Genomic DNA, 22,536 nt, shown 5'->3' on the forward strand with positions numbered 1-22,536 from the left:
CTGTAACCTTGGGCCCCTGCCAGTTGCCCCAGCCACTACATGGGATAGGTATGAATCCATGGCTCAGTGGGAGAGTCCTGGCTCCCAGCCCCCACTGCATCAGGCCCAGAACCCCCACTCTAACAGATGAGATCCCCCTCAGGACAGAACCCAGGAGTCCTGACTTCCAGCCCGCCCCCACAGTTTGAACCATACCTTTATGATAAAGAGTGACTCTCTCTGACTCTATAAAGAGGTAGCCAAGCTCCTCCTGGCCCTTGTACTGGGACACGCTGAAGATGGTGCAGTTGTCCACATCCAGCACGATCTCTCCATGGGAGTCATCCACCTTCTTCCCCGCCTCACCCTGGGGGCCGAGGGGAAGGATGACGAGGGTCAGATGCCCCAGTGCAGACCATTGTCCTTCCAGCCCAAAGGGTCAGATGGCAACAGTGATCCAGCACTGAGGAGCAGAAGCCTCTGGGGTTGGATGTGAGGCTATTTACATAGGGATCCCTCACCTGGGGCTCAAATGCAGTCACCTCTTAGGAAGGGTGCCAGGCTTATTTAAACAGCACACAGCAACAGCACACAGCAGCATGGTACAGTAGGGAAGGATCCAGTACCTAACTGGAATTGCAGAGGGAGTTGAAGGGTGGCAGGTGGGCATTTGGAGAGGCAGAGGAGAATGACCAGATTTGAATTTGTCCTGAACACTAGAAGGAGTAGCTCAGTTCTAGGGAAAAGCAGCAGCCCCCATCCTGGTCCCTGCAGTACAGTACCACCCAGTGCCACACTGGGATCCCCACTAGCTCAGAGGGAAGGGCTCCGCTCCCTTGCTCCCTGCAGCACCCAGAGATCTCCCATCCAAGCAGTGCCCAGGCCAGGCCCTGCCTAGCTGGAGCTCAGAGGAGATGGCTGGGCAGTGGGTCCCTGGGGGTTGCCCTCACCTTGGCCTCGCACAGAGCCGTCACCCTGCCCTTCAGGATAGAGACCACGGCTGAGAAACGGCTCTGCTGGCGTTGGCTCAACTGCTCCCCCTTCCTCCGCTGAGCCACTGCCTCGTCCAGTGAATAGAAGTGAGAGTCCTCATCCTCAGAGTCTGAGTCTGATGGGGACAGAGAAGAGGAGGGTTAGTGGCAGCTCTTGCTGCATGGGGAAACTGAGGCACAGAGGGGCAGGTCTTGCTAAAGGTCACATCAGGGCTGGGTATAGAACCCAGGAGTCCTGACTCTCAGCCCTCCTGCTCTAACCACTAGACCTTTGCTACCTTCACAGAGCCAGACTCTGGACCCACAAGCCCTTTCCTTATTCTGCATCCATCACAAAGCAAGCAACTGTGATGCTATTCCCTACTGAGAATCCTTCACTCCCTATTTTCATTAAGGCGTCACAGGTCAATGCGGGTGATAGGAACCTTTCTCTGGGTTGGGGGGGAGGGGCATGGCTCCTTACCCAGTTTAAAGGCAGACTTGCACATCTTGAAGTTGTCCTGCCGATATCTGGGAGGGGGCGGGTGGCTGGGAAAGAAGGCCCCAGGTGCAGCACCCCCCGCAGGCCCAGAGGAGCAAAGGAATGGGCTGGCTGGCTCCCACATCAGCAAGTCATTATTTATCCTGGGGAAGTAAAGGAAAGATGCTTCACGCCCACAAATGCCTTTGCCTCCCCTAGCCCACGAGCCCCTCAAAGCATTCCCAACCCTTCCCCAGGCCCAGCGGTGTTTTAGACCTGGCCTGCCTGGTTCTGAACATGGCACTGACACAGAAGGAGACAGCCCCTGCCTTAGAGAGCTTACCACCGAGTACTCTCACGGGGTGCCTCTAGGGTGCTGCAGGGAACAAGATGTGCCACTCAATAGGCGCCACCTCCCATTTTGCAGGTAGGGAGACAGGCACAGGAAGCAATTTGCTCAAGATCACCCGGCAAGTTGGCAGCAGAGGTGGGGATGGAACCCAAGAGCCCTGACTGCCAGCCCCACCCTGCTCCAACCACTAGAAGCCACGCCCCTTGCAAAGCTGGGACCAGAACCCAAGAGTCTTGGGCCACCTGGGATCCATCTGCTCAGGCCTGGCCTGCCCCAGCCAACAGCTCTTCCAACCCCAAGCACAGGCAGGGCCAGGTCCATGTGAGTTGGACACTGCCAGTGCCCCGTTCTGCAGATGGAAGGTCAACAGTCCAGGGGGCAGGCAGGGAGGATTCAGGGTCTGACCCTTAGAGGCTGCCTGGCCCTGTGGCTGCTCCTTGCCAGCCAGGATACACAGCTAGATGTCCCCTCCCCTCCCCTCCCTCCCCCGATACCTGTTATAGATGCTCTCGTAGAACTGCTTGCTGGGCAGGAAGATATGGACACTAGGCAGGGTCACTTCTAGGGCATATTGCGAGGCAGCCACTGTCTTAGCCTGGAAATCCGCCATCTCCTCAGGGTCTCCAGGGATCACCATCTTGTGCAGAGGCCAGCACAGGAGGGATTAAAGACTTAAAGGGACAGGCACCTGCTTTGGCCAACCAACTACTAAACCGGAGGGTTCTCAGCATGGAGGCTGTGACCCCCATGTAAGGGGTCATGACCTCCCTGTCTTTTCCTTACTGGTTAATGGGAGGGGAGAGCCCAAGCTAGATGGAAAGGGGACCTGATATGGAAGGGGGTTGAGAACGCCAATTGGGCTGTTCTCACATCTCCGAGGCTCCTCCCTCAGGATCATTCAGCCCATACCCTAGGTCCTCCCTGCTGCATCCCTTGTATCCTGGTGGGCTAACCAAGCCGTCTGCCCCAAAGAGACCACTCACACCTTTCCTGGCGGGATCAGATCCTCTGGCAGGCAGGGTGGCATTCCATGCTCCCACCCTCAGCACTATCGCCTCCCCACTGAGCGCCAGGGAGGGCCGCCCCCCTTACCTCCTCAGTTTCATACATGGTCCTTTTGGAAGAGAAGGGGGAGGGCTCGGGCTGCCGCAATTCACAGGGACTCTCCACCATTGACAGATCCATCTCCTCCTTGTCCATCGCCAAGTCCCACTGGGACAGGCTGTGCTGGGGGGTCAGGGTCACCATGATCCTGCGCAGGGCCAGGGGGAGGGAAAGTCAGAGGGCACAGGGTGAGCCATGTAGACCCCCACCCTATACGGGGCTACCTACCCCTTCTCAGATGCTGCAGTGAAATTTTGCCCCCAACACATCTGAGCTCCCCACCCCCCACCAACCCTGTGCGCCACAACAGGGGGTGCTCCATGCAACCAGAGGATGTATGATTGGATGACTATCAGCTGAGATGTAGATAAGGGAGGGAGCTGGTGGGATGGGAGGGGCTCTGGCAGAGGGAGCTGCCCCTACTGGGGTGCAAATGGGGCAGGGAGATCAGCCCCCCAAAGCAGACTCACTTTGGGAAGAGGTATTTCTTGCCCGGTCCTTTGGCTGCAGGGTCAAGGGCTTTGCTCACCCGGATGCAGGGTACAGAGAGCCTCTCACCGTCTTCGTACAGACCTGCAAGGAGAGTGGCTGGACTCAGTGCCCAGACACATCCCCACCCCCTCCCAAACACTGCCCTTCTACCCTACATCCAGGAGGGCTTTGTAAGGAGGCTGGGGGAGAAGTGAAGATGCAGGACTCCTGGCTATCCCATCCCCAGCTCTGGGAGCAGAGCGGGGAGAGGCACAGGCATCAGGATTCCTGGGTTCTGTTCTGGGGTCTAAAGGTTAAAGCAGATGGAGGTGGGAGTGGGAAACCAGGACTCCTGGGTTCTATTCCTAGATCTGGCAGACTGGGAGCGCAGTCTACTGGTTAGAATGAAGAACGGTGTCAGGATGGCTCTGGTAAGAGCATTCACGTTTTTGAAGGGTCTACAAAACCAAGAGGGATCCATTTAGAAATATCCCCTTCCTATTTTACAGCAGGAGACATGGGGCCCCATGTTCCCCACAATGCAACCTGAACAGAGGGGGTCCCTGTGGGCCTCATGCCTTGTCCCTGCAGCTCCTCAAGGGAACAAGACACCCCCGAGAGGGTCGTTGGCAGCAGGGACCCAACCCTGGACCTATGGAGTCTAGAGCCAGAGCAGCCACTGTCCAAGTCTACTAGCCCAGAGGCTACAGCAGCCTCCTAACCTCCATAGGGAATAGTGAGCAGCAATAGACTTCCCAGGAGGCCTTGCAACTCAGCCCTTCCCATGCTCACCATGCAGGTCGCTTAAGGTCACCTCCAGCCGGGTGGGCTCCCCGTGACCCCCTGGCCCTGCCCGCAGCTCCGTCTGGAACACCACATCAGTCAGCTCCAGTCGCAGGCTCTCTTTGCGCACGGCTTTCTCCATCCAGGGCTGCCGCTCCGGCTCGGGCCGCAGGTCTGGCACTGGGAACTGCAAGCGCAGGGTGGCCTTGGGTGCTGCCAGCCGCACGGTTGTGTGCCTCTCGGGGGCATGGAGAGACTCTGCCTGGCGCCCAGCCACAAGACGGGGAGAGAGGAAAGGATTAACAGGGGCCTGGTCTCCCTCTGGGTCCTGTGCCCATTGCAGGCACAAGCATCTCTCGCTCTGCAGCCATCTGAGAACAATGCCCCCTCCTGGCAGATGTTCCATCCCCCTACACTCACCACATGCATGTCCGCATGGAGGCCGGGGGCTTGATCGTGCATGGACGCCGATGCTGCCAGATGGAGGAGGGATCCAAGCCGGTCTAGGACACCCAGGTCCACATCAGAGTGGAACTCTGCCAGCTCCACCAACAGCTCTGAGCTTCGCTTAGCCCCAGCCTTCTTGAGATTGCTCTGCAGGGAGAGGTAGAGCCATCAGAGCCCTGGGAACACCCCCCCAGCCAGGGGAGATGCTGCTCTGCGTGGGGGTGGGGGTTTGTTCTACAGAGCACTGGAGTGAGGGGAAAACTCAGGTGCTGGCCCCAGTCATCTGGGACTGTACAGACTGTTGTATTAGTGTAGGGTCTCTTGTGATTGCCAGTGTGTTATTCTAGGATCACCCAGGGAGGCTGAGGCTTCCTTCTCTCTCCACCTGCTTGGCTTTCTCTGCTGCTGATGCAACCCTGCCCGATCTAGATGTGTAAGATTACATGTCCCTGCAGGTCCCAGCGTGTGGAACTGAGATCTACTGGCACTCAGCCACATGTCCGGTCAAGCCAACTGACCACAGGACAGCTCCTGCCACAGTCAGGCCAGGCAAATGGAGTACCAAGCTCAGGAGAGCTCTTGCCACCCGCAGGCCAAGCCAATAGAGCACCAACCACAAGAGACCTCCTCTCCCCATACCCGTTCAGGCACATTGCTGAAGGGTGGGCATGTGGTTTAAGGGACTGGAATGGACTCTGGACACTTTGGTACTATTCCATTGTGTGACCCTTGGACCAGTCACTTCTCCACTTGCTGCCTCAGTTTCCCCATCTGTAAAATGAGAATAACCCTTCCTTTGTCTGAACAGACTGAGTTCTTCAGGCAGGGACCATTTCGCTGTGACTGTGCAGTGCCCGGCACAATAGGGCTTTCCCTCTTCCTCCGCATCTCAGCTGGGGACTCCAAGTGCTACTGAAATACAATTTAATAGTAGCTACGCAAAACCAACAAAGCCCTGACCTCATGAGCACTTCTACTCCCTGGAAGAGGGGCAGGATCAATGCTCCCAGGAGTGCTGCCATCACAGCAAAACCGATAACCCAGGACAACCAGCATCCCCCCACCTCCCTGCTGAAAGAACCCAGTGCAATGCCATCAAGCGGCAACCTGCAATGGCTCTGCTCCCTGTGAGTGGGGTGGAAAGGGAGAAAAAACACGCCAATTTCGCTGAATCTCAGACACCCTTCAGCCTCAGGCTGCTGCTCACCTTGGATGGCAGCTTCTCAGACTGCTTGTAGTAGATCTGGGCGCAGGGCCGGGCCGAGGAGTTATAGGTGAAGGCACTGGGGTTCTTGAAAGTCATTAGCTGTAGAGAAAAGGGGTGGGGTGAAGGCTTGTGCAGCAGGTCCAAACATGAGAGACTTTGTCAGTTTCCCCAAGCACAGATTCAAGCTGCCCCACACCCACCCACCCTTCTCTAGTGTTTCATCCCATTGGCTGCTGGCACAGTAGCTGTCAGGGACAGAAGGCTCAGGTGGCCTGGTCCCCTCCTAGCAATGGACAGAGTCATCAAGTCTCGTTTCCTTTAGCCCACACAGTCGGTTCTCCAAGCCAGTCCAGCATATCATGGGGGAGGGATAGCTCAGTGGTTTGAGCATTGGCCTGCTAAACCCAGGGTTGTGAGTTCAGTCCTTGAGGGGGGCCACTTAGGGATCTGAGGCAAAAATCAGTACTTGGTCCTGCTAGTGAAGGCAGGGGGCTGGACTCAATGACCTTTCAAGGTCCCTTCCAGTTCTAGGAGATTGGTATATCTCCTATTATTATGATAACACCTTAGGGAATAAGTCTATGACTGATGAATTCCATTTGCTGTTTGTGACTGGAACAGTCTGTGTGGATTAGACCTTTTGGTCTGTGGCAGAAAACAGACCATGTCTGAGAAGCTGAAACAGGACCATCAACTTTCAATAGACCATTTCTGGTGAGGCCGTGCGCCCCCTGGTGGACACACCAGGCTACTGTGTTTGCACTGCTCCGCTCCCAGGCAAAACAGATCCTTCCCATTATAGCCAGCCCTGACCCTGGGGCTCAGCACACCATGACTACAGTCTGAGGTCTCATCCCCCTAGACACCCCCGAGCAACAGCCACGGTCAGGTCAGAAGAAGTGAGGAGGGACGGAGAGCCATGACCCCAGTGCCCACCCCTGCGTGTGACTCTGCCATCCGCTCACCACCCATTACCTCGGTGTACTCTGGCTTCTGCTGCCTACGCTCCTGGCTGGCGCTGGCCCACAGGCACTCCAGGATCTCCAGCATGCCGAAGCTCACCTCCGAACTGAGCATGTGCAGGGAGCCAGCTGCTCTCTGTTGGCAAGTGACCTGTACGGCTGCTCCAGTAAGCCTGGGGGCGGGAAGGCAGAGTCAGAGCCTGCAGGAGGGGTTTGACAGCCCCGGTGCTGTGGCCCAGGCAGACCTCACAAGCTAAGCAGGCACAGGGACAGTCAGCACATGGATGGGAGACTTGAAGGAGTGAGGTGTGGAGGGATGCTGACCCCTCACAGTCAGGGCTTACCCCAGTGCCTCAGGAGAGATACTAGGGGGCACTGTGCTGCAAGGAGTGCAACGGGGGTGCTCTCCTTTTCCCCCAACTCAGCACTAGAGGGCACTGTGCCACAAGGAGGGGGTGCTCTCCTCTTTCAGTCAGCGCCAACCCCAGTGCAGTGCTAGGGGGCACTGTGCTGCAGGAAGTGGGATGGAGGGGCGCTTTCCCCTCACAATCAGTGCTGGCCCCAATACCCCAGCATGGCACTAGGGGTGCCGTGCCCTCTCTTCACAATCCATGCTGGCCCTCCCTCCCAATGCCCCAGTCCCCTGGAGATCACTCATCTAAAACATCCCCTAGTACCTGTCTCCATACCACTTCCCAGACTGGGGTAGGAAGTAGCCAAGATGTATCATGTGTTCCCCACGAGGGGCAGGGAGCTGCACCCAGCCTACCTGAGGTTACTGCAAGGACAGGCCTTCTCAAAGCACTGGCGCAGATGCCCAAAGTCCCGCCCACCGAAGGCAGAGTCTTTGAAGAAGGCCAACTTGGCAAAGAAACGCTGGGCCAGCTGGGGAGGGGCAGGCGGGCCGGGGCACTGATGCGGGACCGTCAGGGTGAGACCGCCCACCGTAACTTTGAGCAGCGTCTCTGGCCGCAGGCTCTCCAGGGAGGGCAGCTGGGGGGCCTTGCCTGCAACAGATCAGGTACCTCGGATCAGACAGTCCTGGCAGCGAGAGCTCCCCACCCCCTAGGCTAGTCCCAACACTCCTGGGCTAGCCTGGCTAGCAAAGGGACTACAACTGGCCATTCTCCCCACTGCGGGACTCGCATCAGGTCTCCCACACTAGGCAAAGCTGGTGCATTACAACCAACCTCCAGAGGATTCTGGGAAACCTGCTAGGGCACTCTTCCCTCCAAGCAGGGGATGCCTCACAGCAGAATAGGCTGCAGGTTGGGATTACCAGGCAATGGCAGAGTTGTGGTGGGGGGCAGGGAGGGGATGGCGGGAGCCTAGTGCTGGGAATAGAACTCAGGAGCCCTAGGCCCCACAACTTCGCAGGGAGAAAGAGAGCTTAGGCCAATAGAGGTGTGGCTTTCCAAAGGGGAAGGGTCAGGGTGGAGGGGGAAACCGAGGCCCTTCTTGCTTGTTGATCTCCCGCAGGGGTGAGGCACTAACCTAGCTGCCCCAGTCAAGTTACAGTGGGGGGTTATTGCCTTCTACCTCTCAAACTCACCTGGACGTGGCAGCCCCCATGCCCCAACCCAGAGGCAGCTGCATCTCTGTGTCAGGTGAGGGATCCCTGTATAAACGGCGCCCACGCTCCACCCCAGAGGTGTGTACACTTACCCCTAGATGGTTGAGTCAGATTTCAGCCATGAGTGAAGGATGACTTCTACAGTCAGTGAGCTTCAGGGATGGACTCTAAGCCTGCAGCCCCCCAAGCAGTGAATAGAACCCAGAAGCAGACACTCCCAGGCCTCCACCTGCTCTGATTCACTAGAGCCCTTTACCATCCCAGAGCTGGGATAGAACCCAGGAGTCCAGGCTGCTCTACCCCAAACCCCACTGCCTTCCCAGCACTGGGTGGAACCCCATGTTCCCCACTGAGGTGCAGCACGAACCCAGCAGGATGGGCCCCACTCACCTGGCAGTTTGCTCAAGCCCTGCAGGCCCGGTAGCGTAGCAGCGAAAGGGGAATGGCCGTAGCGCCTGGGGCTGCTCAGGATCAGCTGCAGAGAGAAGCGGAGGTTAGGGATGCAGAGCCAGACCAGGGTGGCACAGACAAGGTTTGGTGGCAGCAAGGTGCTCCCGGGACCATGTGGCTTTGGGAGCAGAGCAGGCACAGACAGCTCCAGAGGGCTCCGCCTGGTTCTAGACACGGGAAAAGGGGGGAGCTGAGGGAGAACAGTGCCAGATGCTGCCAGCTATGCCCCCCCACTCCGCCCCACACCAGCAAATTCTCACCCCTGGTGCAAAGGAAGGCGGCTGCAGGGGGCAGGCGCTGTAGTCGCTGTGCACAGAGGAATCGAGCTCAATGTCGGAGAGATCACTGACTGAGCGCACGGAGGTCACGCTGCTTGTCATGGCAGCCATGGAGAAGAACATCTCTGGAAGGCAAAGGGGAAGAAGCAGGGTCACGGGAGGGAGGCGGAGCCCCAGCAGAGGGACAGGCAGCCTGTTGTACTGGGAGACCATGCAGCATGGGGGCAGGCACACCAGAAACTGCTGCCCTCATATAAGGTTTCACACACTAAGGGGGCTGAGGGGCACCAGCAGAGCTGGGGCGAAAGGGGAGTAGGGCTGGGATAACACACAGGTGGTGGGTTGGGACTGAGGGACACCAGAAGAGCTCAGTGAAAGTCTCTGGCTGCACAACTCCATGCTCTGGTTTTGTAGTGCCCCGGTGTGTAATCTCCATCACCCTGCAGCGGCAGGGCCACACAAAGGATAAGAGACCTGCTGTTGCTGCCAGCTGAGGGAAATCCTCCCTGAGCTCAAGTGGGAGTGGCCTATGCTGCTTCTGGAGCCAATGGGCCAAGGCTCCTCATCCTGGCTCCCCAGGCAGGGTTAGGGGTTTGTCTGCAGCGCACAGGCCCCGATGTAGGGCAGAGTCTAGCACTAACACCCCTCCTCCACAGTGCACCTCACCCAGACGTCACCTCTGTTCTCTAGGCCCACGAAGCTCTCCAACTCCTCCTCAAGCCGGCCTGGCCCCAAGCCCTGGCCCCCGTGCAGCTGTTGGCTCAGATCCTGTTCTATCAGCTTCAGGTCCTCAGAGTCCAGTGGGCGGCTCTTGCTTAGCTTCTCCTGCAGGCCATTGGCTTCTTGGGTTGGGGAGAGGAGGAGCCGTGGAGGTTAGGGAGGTGCAGAGAGGAGATAGCCCCTGGGGACCAGCTGGGGTACTGGTGGGGAAAGAGGGGCTTGGGCTGGATCCCACTGGCACGTGGATTGCCAGGCAGAGACAGCTGAGCCCCGCTGAGCGAGGATCTCCCCACCCAAAGGGCAGTACTGATCTCGGGAAGTTGGGACAAGTCAGTCCCCCAAGAGTCACGAGACGTCTGAAAAGATGACGGCTTTGGTCTGTCTCTGGACTTGCCCTGCTCGTTCCATGCATGAGGGGGTGCGGTGCCCATGCCCCTTGACTAGGTAAGGTGATGTAGGGCAGGGGGCTGAGAGCTCCTGCAGCAGAGGCTGTTTCTGTTCCTCCCCTGCCCAGCACTTAATTCTGCCTCCCCAGTGTCCAATCAAACCTGTTCCCCCAGCCCCATCTGCTGTGGCCTCACTTCAGCTCTTCCTGGGGTTCTCTCCCCACCCTCTTCTCCCAAGCTGGGCATTGCAAGGAGGGAGAGAGCAGGAGATGAGCTATCTTGAGGTGCTGGGCTCTCGCTGCTCCCTCCTCCTCTCAGCCCACCTAAGCCTCTCTCATGGGGTCGGGGAGGGGGACACACAGCGAACCCTCAGGACTGCGCTTCTCCCCTCCACCTCCCCTCCTGGGGGAATGGTTCAGGTTGCTGACCAAGGGAGAGAGAACTCTTCCTTCAGCAGCTCTGATTGGTTGCTCTGCCCCAGGAGGTGGGCAAGTGGGTCAGACAGCCAATCAGAAGAAGCTTCCCCCCAACCGCCTGCAGGGGTCAAACTCAGGTAAAGGGCTGAAGCTTCTGGCGCCCTCCCCAGACAGGGCTGCAGCCCAGCCAGCACCTGTCACTGGCAGAGCATCCAGAGAGGTGGCAAGGGCATGTGGTGCCCAGACAGACAGCCGAGCCCCGAAAGCAGGGGCACAGGGATACTAGGCATGGATAGCTGAGCCCAGATCACAGCAGCAGCTCCTCCAAGATTCTCACAACAGAAGGAGCATCAAGCCAGCAAACCAGGTAGTGATCCCCCGAGTCCTCTCCCCAGGCATCCTGACTCCCAGCCTCCTACAGCTCTAACCCACTGGACCCCTTTCCCCTTTCAGAGCTGGGGACAAAACCCAGGAGCCTCTCTAGGTGTTACCAAGAGCTGTGTTTAGCCGGGGTGGAGGAAAGGGTGGAACGACCTCCCAGCGGTGGCTCACCTGAGACACTCAGTGCTGTCAGCAGGTCATGCAGGTAGAAAATCTGCTGGGGGGAGACCAAGAGGTGCAGGGATCCCAGCTTCCCATCCAGCTCCAGCTGGGGAGAGGAGACAAGCAGAATTCACTAGGCAGGTTCCTCCTTCTCCCCCCCCAACACCTCCACTGAACAGATTAATGGGCCCATGCAGCTCCTCCTCCCAGATCAGACCAATGGGCCCATCCATTCTGGCTCCCCTCCCAGCCACAGGATGTTCCTGAGGCAGCGAGTTCCACAGGTGAACAACATTAGGTGGTGCACTATGCCACATCTCCATGAGACCCCCTTTCAGCTGGGAAAACGGGAAGTTGGGATCCCCCTCACCCAATGTTTCTCACCTTGGGCCCGGGAAAGGCCTCATTCTGCTTGAGTTTGATCCTCATCTCCATGTAGCCAGAACAGCTGCCAATTTGCAGGGGACGGTCAGGAGACGCGGGCGCCTCTCCACTGGCTGAGGACAATGACTCGCTCATCTGGGGTTGGGGCTGGGAAAATGGAAAGGAGAAGAGTTTGGTTGCTACAAATGGATGAGGCTGGTTTGGGACCAGCAGCCCCTCCCATCCCAAAAGGATTCAGTGGGCTCTCCCCGCATGGCAGCCAGGGCATACCGAGCTGCCAACACACACAGCTGGGGAGAGAACCCAGAAGCTCTCTCTTACAATCCCATGCCTTGTGTTCAGACCAGGATTCCTGGGTTCCTTCCTAAGCCCTGAAAAGGGAGTGGGGTCTAGTGGTTTGAGCAGGGGGCTGGCAGCCATGACTCTTATACATTAGACCCACTCCCCTCCCTCAAGCAGGCCCACCTCTCCCCTCCCACGGCTGTGCCTGGAGATACCTGGGGGCCAGGCACAGGCGAGGCTGCGCTTTCAGGGAACTCCTCGTAGTACAGCTGCACACCACTCAGCTGCAAGATCTTGTGCACGAAGGCCGGGGGTTGGTGGATGTCAACTGGAAGCACCTGGTTGAGGTCCTTCACTGCCTCGTCGCAGTAATCCAGCCTGCGGGAGCGAGTCACAGGGGACGGAGTTAGACACAGCTCCATGGGTACCAGAGCTGGGCCAAAGGTGGCCTCAGACAGCTGGGTACTTAGCACTTAGACTAGCACTTAGAGCAGTGAGGGGGGCTGGGAGATAGGACTCCTAGTTCTATCCCCAGTTCTGGGGGGAGAGTGGGGCCTGGCGGTTAGAGCAAGGGATGCTGAGAATCAGGAAAACACTGAGAGGGGGAAGAGCATCCCTCACTGAAGCCCCCACATGGCTCCCGTACCACTCCATTCCTTCTGGGATGTCACCCATCCAGGTACCAGCCTGACTTGACCCAGCTTAGCTCAAATTCTGACAGGATCCCCAGGGGAACAGTCTCCTTCTCCACACTTCATCGGATACCCCCCTCCACACTCAGGAGCAGAACCCCCATTACCTTTTAATATGCACCTCTAGGGCCACCCCAGTCTGAGAGCTGCTGGGTACATGCTCCACCCGAACAATGGTGTCCAGGAACGTCACCTTGATCCGCCGCAGCACTGGGCAGGGGATGCCGGAGAGAACCAGAGATGTTAAGGGACCATCTTGCAGTAATTACCTCTGTTTCAATCTGTAGCTCTCAATGTGCTTTACAGAGGAGGGCAGTATTATTATCCCCATTTTACAGATGGGGAAATGGAAGCACAGATATTTGCCCAAAGTCACAGTGGTGGACCTGGGAATAAAATCTAGGTCTCCCAAGTTCCTACTCCAGTGCCCTATTCACTAGGCCATACTATCTCCCACCCCAGGGATCTCTGCACTAAGCCTCTCTCCTCTGTCCCATATTGGTTCTTATGGAGGGCAGGTTATCTGGCTTTCAGCCACACAGCTGACGTCTGCCACACTCTCTCTCCAACTACTCCCCTTTGGGAGGTTGGGGGTGCAGTGGAGTGGTATGTTATGGGAGCATTTTATCTATCTTCTACTCCAGTTGTCTCCAAACATTTTTGAATGCGCACCCCTATCAATAAAAATGTTTTGAGCATGCACCCCTGCTGCGCTGGCTCTACCATTTTTGCCAAAGCCAAAAAAAAAAAAAAAAAAGCGCTCCTCCTGCCGCGCACCCCCCACTTTGGAGACCACTGTGCTACCCTTCTGTACATGGGGGGGAGGGATAGCTCAGTGGTTTGAGCATTGGCCTGCTAAACCCAGGGTTGTGAGTTCAGTCCTTGAGAAGGCCATTTGGAGATTGGTCCTGCTTTGAGCAGGAGGTTGGATTTAGATGATCTCTCGAGGTCCCTTCCAACCCTAATGATCTATGATTCTATGTTACCCTGAATTTATAACAGACAAGAAAAGTTGCTTACCACTGAGATTAGTGGTTAGACTGGGAGCCAGGACTCCTAGGTTCTATTCCCTGCTCTGGGACAGAAGTGGGGTCTGTGTGGGTTAGAGCAAGGGAGGCTTGGAACCAGAACCCAAGACCCAATCTCCAACTCTGGGACTGGATTTGGTTCTAACAGGTTAGAGCAGGGTGGGACCAAGAGTCAGGATTCCTGGGTCTCCACCTGCTCATGGTTCCCCATCTGCAATGAGACTCTCCTTGGCTCTTGCCCTAGAAGATCCTGGGAGAGACTCACCCGTCTCGATGGTCTGGGCGAACATCTCGAGGCCCTCAAGAGGCTGGGGGGGCTCCTCAGCCTGGTCTTTCAGGCACTCCTGGGCCAGCTGCATGCTCGTGGTCATGCAAGATGACCAGCTCTGAGACTCTGTTCCCGGGGTGGCTGCGGGAACGGAGGGGCATTTCGTTACTGAGGGGCAGTGAACCCTGAAGGCACTGACAGCCCCATCCACCAAAGGCAATGCCCAGCAGGCACACACTCACTGTCCACCTCAAAGCACAGAACAGGAAAGGGACTCAGGCAGAAACAGGATCCAAGCCCCAGGCTACCCTAGCACTAGGCCTTGGTTTCCACACCTAACGTTGGGGATAGTTCTCCTTCTCAAGCAGGGACTGTCTCTCACTAGGTCTGTGCAGTACCCAGCCCCAGGGGGCCTGGTCTCAGGCCTGGAGGGGTCTGTGCAGCACCTGGCAGTGATGGTAGCGGGGTTCATACTCTCACCCTGGGCAGGGGAGGGGAAGAGATGCCTGTAGGAGCAATTTTAAGAGCCCCTATTAATTATTTCTGCTGGCATCCAAGAAGCCCCCCAGCTCTGAAAGGGCTAACGACCCTCCAGAAGCAGCCACCCGCTCCCAGAACTCCAGCTGGTGAGGTCAGTCCCCACCCTGGAGCCCTCACGTCAGGTGCAGTCCATCTCTGTGCGGTGCGCTAGCAGAGATCCCAATCGAGGCCTGGCTGGGACAGTGGCAGGATCCCCAAGAGGTTCGTTAAAACCACCTCTCCTGCAGGTAGCAGGGCAAAACTCACATGGGGGGGACCCCACTTCACACAGTTGGCCAGCTGTAACCTTCGATCATCACCAGGGCTTATGGGAAATGCGAAGCAGGGCGAGAGATGCTGAGCACCTTTGCATTGCAGGGAGAAAGACCAGCAAATTAAGACACCAGTGCCAGCTATCAGTCTGCCCCTGGGACCACACACTCTGAGAGCTCAGGCCTCCACAGCTGGAGTTAAAGGAGCAACACCCCTAATGGGCACGGGGAGCAGGCACTAGCCAGAGCGCAGGCTGCTGTGGCCATGTCCCTACACTAGGAGGAGGCTGGGAGCAGCCCCACCCCACAGGTCCAGCTCTCACCGCTGCGGTACTTGGGCCGGCACGTGATCTGCAGCCCTGTCACCTCCACGGTGCAGTTCTCCGTCACCAGCGCCGACCAGGGGATGGTGACCGCGATGCTGTTGATGAAGCCATCCACAATCTCCAGTGGGGTGCTCACTGACTCCAAGAGCTCATTCACCGACTGCAAGGAGAACAGAGGAACATTCAGACAGAGATCACTCACCTGGGACAAAGATGCAGCCACCTCTGGGGTGGGGCAAGGGGGCTGTTTATACCAGGATCCCTTGCCCAGCGCTGATACAGGTACCTCTGGAGTGGGGTGCGGAAGCCAGCAGATATTCCCTTCACTGTTGCATAGGGTTATTTGACCAAAGACAGCAGAGAAAGTGGATGTCAGTTTTCAGAGCTGCCCTCAGCTGAGAGCTTCATGGAGTTTACATCTATTTAACCTCCAGGCCCCAAAGTGATTTTGTCAGGATTCAAACTGGCAGCATCTCTGAGTCAAGGGATTTCCAACTTGTTGCTAAGACCACTAAGCTCCTGCACTCTCAAGGGCTCCTACCCCTTCAAACCTTCCCCAATGAAGGACAGAGGGGTTAAGCATCACACCAAGTAACTCTGATACCTACCATTCTCTGAAGAGGTAAACTGAGGCAGGGAGTCTGGGGTCACACAGCAAGCCAGGGCAGAGCTAGGAATAAAATCCAAGAGTCCTGACTCCCAGCAGCCACCCCTGCTTGAGCCACTGTTTGGCTTGCAGTTTGCTACCTTTTTGGAAACAGGGAGCTGACTCAGCACTGCATTCCCCACTCCAAGCAGAGGCAGCTCACAACTTCCTAGTGCCTGGAACAGCCAGATTCCACTTCAGGCCCATCGTTAACCTCAATGGTGAGTGGCGAAGTGTGCGAATCCAACTGGCCTGTCCACATTCTAGCAGGGTACAAATACCCTGAGCACTTCAAGCTGCACTTCCTGTCCTAGGCTAACATGCCCTGTAGTGCCCCACTCCAGAGCTGACTGTATGTCACCAGCGGCTAGCTGATTCTTGCATGCTGCACTCTTATCTGGGAATCCACCCTCTGATGCCAGATGACATGGATTGTTGTTCTAAAATCTACTCTGGTGACAAGGGCTGGGGAGGTCAGGTGACTTGGTTGCAAAACTATTTCAGCAGAGGAAGTAGCAGGCTGTCTGGACAAGGTTTCCAGCTAGTTAATTGTAGGCCTCATAAAAATGCTAAAGTATTAAGGCTACTGGATTATTCTGACAATAATGCTTGGGATCCCAACTCAGATTGGAGACCCTCCTCATCAGGCCAGAGGCTGCACAGCCCTGCCTCGCCCCCTCGCAAGATCAAGGGCCCTATGGCACCAAACATTGTGCACAACAAGATCAGGGTTCCCCATCATACCAGGCACCGCATAGACCAAGATCAAGGTCCCCCAGCACTGCACAGACCCCCCCCAACCCAAATCAGAGGCCCCCATTGGGCTGGGAGTCACACAGACCCCCCCCCAGACCAAGATCAGGATCGCCCAGTTGCATCAGCCCCCACAAGGACAGTGCTGGCTAGTCCCTGACCTGATGAGCTTCTAATTGAAACAGACAAAGGATGGGAGTGGAAACTGAGGAACAGAGAGACAGTGGCAGAGTTGGGACTAGAAACCAAATGTCCTGCCTCTCAGCCAGTGCCCTGGCCACTAGACCATACTGCCACCATGTGTCACACACAGCTTAACAGGAGCAGAAGGAAGCAGCCAGTCCAGCGGCAGCCAGCTGAGGCTGTATTGTGCCTCATGGAACAGCTTCCTGGAAAGCCAAGAATAGGGAGGGTGATTGAGACATGGCAGGGAGGGGAGGGCAAGTAAGGAGGGACAGTGGGACACAGTAGTGGCGGTGGGGGGACACAGAAAGCCAGTCCCAACATGCCAGGGGAACATCATTCTAGCAGGTGTACAGTGACCGCAGCTGCTAATTATAACGCACTGATGAAGGACAGCAGCCCTGTTCCCCAGCAGGTAGGACAACAGCCACCTCTGTGCAAGGGGCGGGTCTCACTGGCACTAGGATTACAGGCTGGTTGGCCAGCCCAAAATGGCAACATCCCCCACTGCCACCCCCTGGGCTGGCAAGGAAACTAAGGCAGGGCTGGGCCAGTGCAGAGAACAAGAGGGAGCAGATTTCATGAGGGGATCTAGTGGGTTAGAGCAGGGGGGGGCTGGGAGTCAGGTCTAGCAGTAAGCAGGGGGCTGGGAGACAGGACTCCTGGGTTCTATCCCAGCTCTCCTGCTAACTCACTGTGTGCCACTGGGAGGTGCAGCCCCTGTGCCTCAGTTTCCCAATCAGAGACAATGCCTCTCCTCCCCTCTCCCCATACGGAAGCTCTGTGCTTGTTTTGAAGCCAGTCAGGAAACCCTGAGTCACAGACCAGATTAATGAGCAGCTCCGGTGCTGGCGTGAGCTCAGGGCATTCATCAGCCCTGGGGTCTGATCACTCACCTACCCACACTCTCCCCTCCCCCTTTGGTATTTTCTGTATCCATGGCACACCATGAATATATACATCCAGCGCAGCCTCACCCGCGGTGCCAGGCTATCCCCAACAACCAGCAGGGCACACCCAAGAGCAACTGGCATTACCAAGCCACTCGCAATACAGCACCACCACCTGAGGGCCTAGAGCTGGAGAGAGAACCCAGGAGTTCTGGCTCTTTGCCCCACTCTGACCCTCTTGACCCCACTCCCCCATTTTGATATTGACATCAGAAATATCTCCCCCTCAATTGCTACACACAGCAGTGGAATTCCATTCCTCACTCTACCACGGAACCTCCATGCAAGCTTGGGCCAGTCACTGCCATTGCTCTGTGCCTCAGTTTACCCATGTGTAAAATGACCTTTCGGGGGAAGAGAAATGGAGAAATCTATTATTAACGTTAGTGAGGCTTCCACAGAGGATGCCACAGATGCAGCTTAGCAGAGCCCAGGGGGTCCATTCCCAAAACAGGGAGCCAAAGAGACCCTAGCAAATTCCAGAGTGGCCAGGCAACTGTGGACAGAACAGGATTAAATGAGGCTGCAGTACCTCAGATGCCATGAGGAGCCCATTCCCCCTTGGCTGTCAGGGCCTACCAGCTGGGGGAAGCAGTGCAGGCATTGGGGGCAGCATCAGGCAGGGATCCCTGGGCAAGAGACAGCCACAACCCATTAGCAGACTGTCCGCCAACAGCCTTGCTCCCCCCATGCCACCTTGCTCCAATCAGACCCCATTCCCCTTTCCTTTATCCCAGGGCCCAAATATCCACCAGCCACGAGATGTCAGGATCTGAGACGGTACAGGTGGCAGAAACCTTTGGGGACTCTCCCCACACCCCCAATCCTCCCAGCTGCCCCACCCCTAAGGTGGTTGCATTTCTGGGGCAGGGGAGTGGAGAACTGGGGCAGGAGATGGGAAGGTGGATGGCCACATGCATCGCCTCATGGCTTTACAGCACCCAAACCTGGAGGCCAGCCAACTCACCTAGCTTCTGTGGTGACCGCCCTCTCTGTGACCGTGACCCTGTCCCACCTCCATCTCCATTAACAGCATGTGATGCAATAATGGGGGCTCGATGACCAATGACCCCACAGGCAGCAGCCATGAAAGCTTCTAGCAGCCCAGAGAAGACGCAGAGGTACAGACATACACTGCAGGTGGATCAGCTCCAGAGGAAACAGACACCCAAGAGCCATCTGCTGCCAGAGTCCAATTCCCAAAGGTTGGACCAGAACCAGACCACTGCCACCAGGGACGTATCACACAAAAGCACCACCCATAGTGCCAGGGACACTTGCAGTGAGTGAGGGGCTCAGGAGGCAGCACTTCCCCCCCCCCGCCCCCGTCAGTGCTGAACCCAATGTCCCAGCCGCAGAGTGGTGCTGGGTGGGCTTGTGCTTCAGAAAGTGGGTTGGGGACTTAGCAGGGGGTGCTCTCCCCTCTGCAAGAGTTCAAAGATGAGTCACGGCACATGCCTGCAAGCAGGGGTTCTCAAACTGGGGGTCGGGACCCCTCCTGGGGTCATGAGGTTATTACCTGGAGGGGTCACAAGCTGTCAGTCTCCACCCCAAACCCCGCTTTGCCTCCAGCATTTATAATGGTGTTAAATATATATTGAAAAAGTGTTTTTAATTTATTTGGGGGGGGGGTCACACTCAGAGGCTTGCTATGTGAAAGGGGTCACCAGGACAAAAGTTTGAGAACCACTGAGCATAACCCATCCCTCAGCCCCCTAGGCTCTTCTCTCCCCCCCATTCTGTTGACGTCCCTCAATTCCAAGCCACAGCTTCACTGAGTGGCTCCACTCTGATTCTCCTTCCCAACCTCCCCCACCCCACGAGCAACACACCCCAGGCCCCATGCAGCTTCCTTGTCCCCTCATTCCCTTCACACTGGGGCACTGGAAACCGGGGCCTGACACTTGCCACAACACAATGCTGGGCTATTATTTGGGACATGGTGACACGACCCACCACTCAGGGACATACCCCACTTCCCTAAGACACTATACCTGGGGTGACAGCAAGGTTATTAACCCAGCAGCTACAGCAGCCCCTCCCCCAACTCAAGGTGGGCAGAAGACAGGGAACGGTGGCCCAGCTCCAAGGAAGGTGGAGAAACTGAGGCACTGCACTGCTGCTAATATAAACCAGGGGAAGAAATGTAAGGGTGGGCTAAGTGGGTGAATGGCTCAAATACAAGCTGTGGTAATCTAGCCGTCCAGTCCCAGACCTGGACTTTAGTGTCCACCAGTCTGGTCCTGTCCCAAACCTGGACTTTTGCGTCCAAAGTTTGGGGGCTTACCTGAAACTCCCCCAAGCTCACTACCAGCTTGGATATTCTCGCTGCCACCAGATCAGGAATTAATCTATGGGGCCTGATCCCCCCTTTCCTCCCTCTGGTGTCCCCAACCCTCCCTTGGTGGGACACCCAGATTCCCAATCCCTTGGATGCTAAAAGCAGGGAAAATAACCCCTTCCCCCTCCTTATCAGGCTTGCCTCGCGGCTAACCTGTGTGACCCAAGAAACCAGCTTTTCTGCTTCCCTCAGGACAATGGAGATGCAAAATACCCACAGCTGGGCTCTGCCACCCCCCTTGCTCCAGGAATGAGGGAAAAACTGTAACCACCAGAGAACAGAGAGAATTCTTCGTCTCTTTCCCCGTAGTCTGCTCTTTCCCTGGACCCAAATAGGAAAATAGCCCACAGCCTGGCTTTTCCCTTTGCCTCCCTAGGAAAAGAACTTTCACAAGGTTTAACAAGAAAACTTTATAGAAAAAAAGAAAGAAAATATAAAACAATCATCTTGCATTAAGAAACTCAATACAGGCTCTTGCTTATAAGAAAATATAAAGAAACAGTCTGATTTAAAAGATAGCCCAATTAAACCAGCACAACAAATTAACATACAGGTAAATACACCCCAAAGACCATCATAGCTGAATTACTTTGCGGTTCCTGGGTACTTACAGATGTTTAGAAGAAGTATTAGGAGAGAATTAGAAGAAGACTTGTTTCCTCATAGCTAAGAAAACAACAAAGACCCCGAGTATACAAATTCCCGCCCCTGACTTTAAACAATCCAGTTCTCTGATTGGTCCTCTGGTCAGGTGTTCGGTTACCCTTTTCAGGTAAAAGAAACTTAACCCTTACCTACCTATCCATTTATGACACAAGCACACACCCCACAAGGTGTAAGACTACAGAGTTCGGCTCCACAGCAGTGGGGGTGAAACTTCTAGCATTAGCTTCATACCAGCCTAGGTAGGGGTACGAGACAGAGCACTGGACTAGAAGAGGGTGGGTGTCTGTCCAGCCCTTTCCTGGTTGTCTCATATCATAGAAGATTAGGGTTGGAAGGGACCTCAGAAGGTCATCTACTCCAATCCCCTGCTCAAAGCAGGATCCCCAGATGGATTTTTACCCCAGTTCCCTAAATGGCCCCCTCATGGATTGAACTCACAACCCTGGGTTTAGCAGGCCAATGCTCAAATCACTAAGCTATCCCTCCCCCACAGGAGCCAGGAGACTATTAGCCAGGAGACTGGCCAGATAGGCTCAATGGAACTTCACTCCAGCAAATGAAATCCGCAAGGAACAGGCCATGGAAATATACCAGCATCAGCACCCCACGGACCATCCTAGCACACAGGGTGGGAGTTGGGTTAACCAACTCCTCCATGAGGCCACTTCCCAAGTGGTCCGTCCCCGCCTCGTCCCAAAAACACACAGTGCAGTTAGTGCTCTATAAGCTGGGTATTTCAGAGACATGACCCTGAGCATGGAGTACTGCCTGGGCAGCTGGGAGGCAGTGAAACACACAAGGGATGACAACCCATCCTGAAGCTAATTTCTTCCTAGTGGGATCAGTCACTGTCACTAATCGCACCCACCCTCTCTTCCCAGTCACCAGTCTACTTTCTGGCCCTGCATACACCTAGTGCCTACCCCTCCCCCACAGTCACACTGCCCTGTGTCCCTCATCTACGTATATAGGCAGATGCCTCTCAAGATCCTTGCTACTCCTCCCTGAGCCCCATCCCAGGCCCTCAACCCTATGGATCAGGGGATATGACTCCCATCTGGGCTCCCCACATCACCTGGTTCTCCCCTCTTCCCCTTCAGCTCCCAGCTACAGATCTAGGCCCATGCCACCTCCAATGCCTCAGGACAGATTCCAGCCCCACTCCAACCCCCCACGTCGAGGTGGATGTCGTGCAGCACACAACCTCTCCCCTCCAGCTCCCCACCCCCCACGTCGAGGTGGATGTCCCGCAGCGCCCCCACCCCTGCCTCGGCCCCTCACCCAGATGTCGAGGTGAATGTCCCGCAGCGCCCCGGCGCCCTGGTACAGGTCCAGGCTGAGCTGCTCCAGGCTCAGCCGCTCCTCCAGGTAGTGGCCCAGGTAGTGCTGCAGCAGGTAGCGGCAGGCCCGCTTCTTGATGGAGCTGGACCAGGGGAAGAACCAGCGGGACATGGCTGGGTGGGGGACAGGGGGCCTGGGGGCAGCTCTACCCGGCCCGGGGTGCGCCCGCCCCACCTCAACTTCCCTCTGCCCCGCTCGGCTCCGCGGCCGGCTTGTTTTCTCCCAGCACTGGCCCGCTGGCAGGGCAGGCGCCGCAGTGATTGGCTGGGAGAATGTGGCCCGTCCCCTCGCGCTCTGTTCTGATTGGCTCCGTGGTAAAGCGCCACAAAGCGACCCAGGCAGGTATGAAATAGAGTCCAGAGACCGAGACTGCGTGTGCGCGCGTTTTTGCCGCTGTGACGAGGCTCGGACCGTGCAGGCGTCCCACTGACCAGAGCAACAAATGGACTCTGCGGGTGCTAAATAGGTCCCGACGCCTCCTTACTGCGCATAGGCGCAGTGGGCTGAGCTAGAAAGCGACACCCCTAGTGCCAGATAGGTGCCACCCACTCGTCCGCACAGCGCATGCGGGAAGGGGCCAATACGAGGAAGTGGCGTGAAATAGTTTCTAAGGCCCCATTTTACAGACAGGGAACTAAGGCAGAGGATACGTGATTTGCCCAAGGTCACACACAAATAAATAGCAGAGACTAGACTCGAGTCTTTTGAGTCCTAGCCACTGGACCGTCAGCCAAGAGCCCCAGATAATACCATGCCTGGAAG

The 22,536-nt window shown here is 56.5% G+C and overlaps 1 protein-coding gene across 1 annotated transcript in view; it reads right to left on the minus strand.

Moving 5' to 3' along the window:
• Positions 1-22,009, minus strand: part of ATG2A (autophagy related 2A) — a 37,893-nt gene extending 15,884 nt beyond the window's left edge. Inside the window, exons 1-21 of the mRNA XM_032797711.2 lie at positions 21,715-22,009; positions 14,892-15,054; positions 13,775-13,918; positions 12,589-12,691; positions 12,005-12,167; positions 11,508-11,654; positions 11,133-11,229; positions 9,736-9,900; positions 9,041-9,183; positions 8,721-8,805; positions 7,527-7,764; positions 6,771-6,930; positions 5,796-5,894; positions 4,562-4,735; positions 4,151-4,403; positions 3,358-3,460; positions 2,876-3,035; positions 2,278-2,420; positions 1,435-1,595; positions 930-1,087; positions 196-346 (exon numbers count right to left, since the gene is read on the minus strand). Coding sequence (XP_032653602.1) covers positions 196-346; positions 930-1,087; positions 1,435-1,595; positions 2,278-2,420; positions 2,876-3,035; positions 3,358-3,460; positions 4,151-4,403; positions 4,562-4,735; positions 5,796-5,894; positions 6,771-6,930; positions 7,527-7,764; positions 8,721-8,805; positions 9,041-9,183; positions 9,736-9,900; positions 11,133-11,229; positions 11,508-11,654; positions 12,005-12,167; positions 12,589-12,691; positions 13,775-13,918; positions 14,892-15,054; positions 21,715-21,885 — 3,181 coding nt within the window. The 5' untranslated portion in view covers positions 21,886-22,009. The remainder of the gene's footprint in view (positions 1-195; positions 347-929; positions 1,088-1,434; positions 1,596-2,277; positions 2,421-2,875; positions 3,036-3,357; positions 3,461-4,150; positions 4,404-4,561; positions 4,736-5,795; positions 5,895-6,770; positions 6,931-7,526; positions 7,765-8,720; positions 8,806-9,040; positions 9,184-9,735; positions 9,901-11,132; positions 11,230-11,507; positions 11,655-12,004; positions 12,168-12,588; positions 12,692-13,774; positions 13,919-14,891; positions 15,055-21,714) is intronic.
• Positions 22,010-22,536: the final 527 nt, after the last annotated feature.

This window comes from Chelonoidis abingdonii, chromosome 17, assembly GCF_003597395.2.
Source record: "Chelonoidis abingdonii isolate Lonesome George chromosome 17, CheloAbing_2.0, whole genome shotgun sequence".
Classification (NCBI taxonomy): domain Eukaryota; kingdom Metazoa; phylum Chordata; order Testudines; family Testudinidae; genus Chelonoidis; species Chelonoidis abingdonii.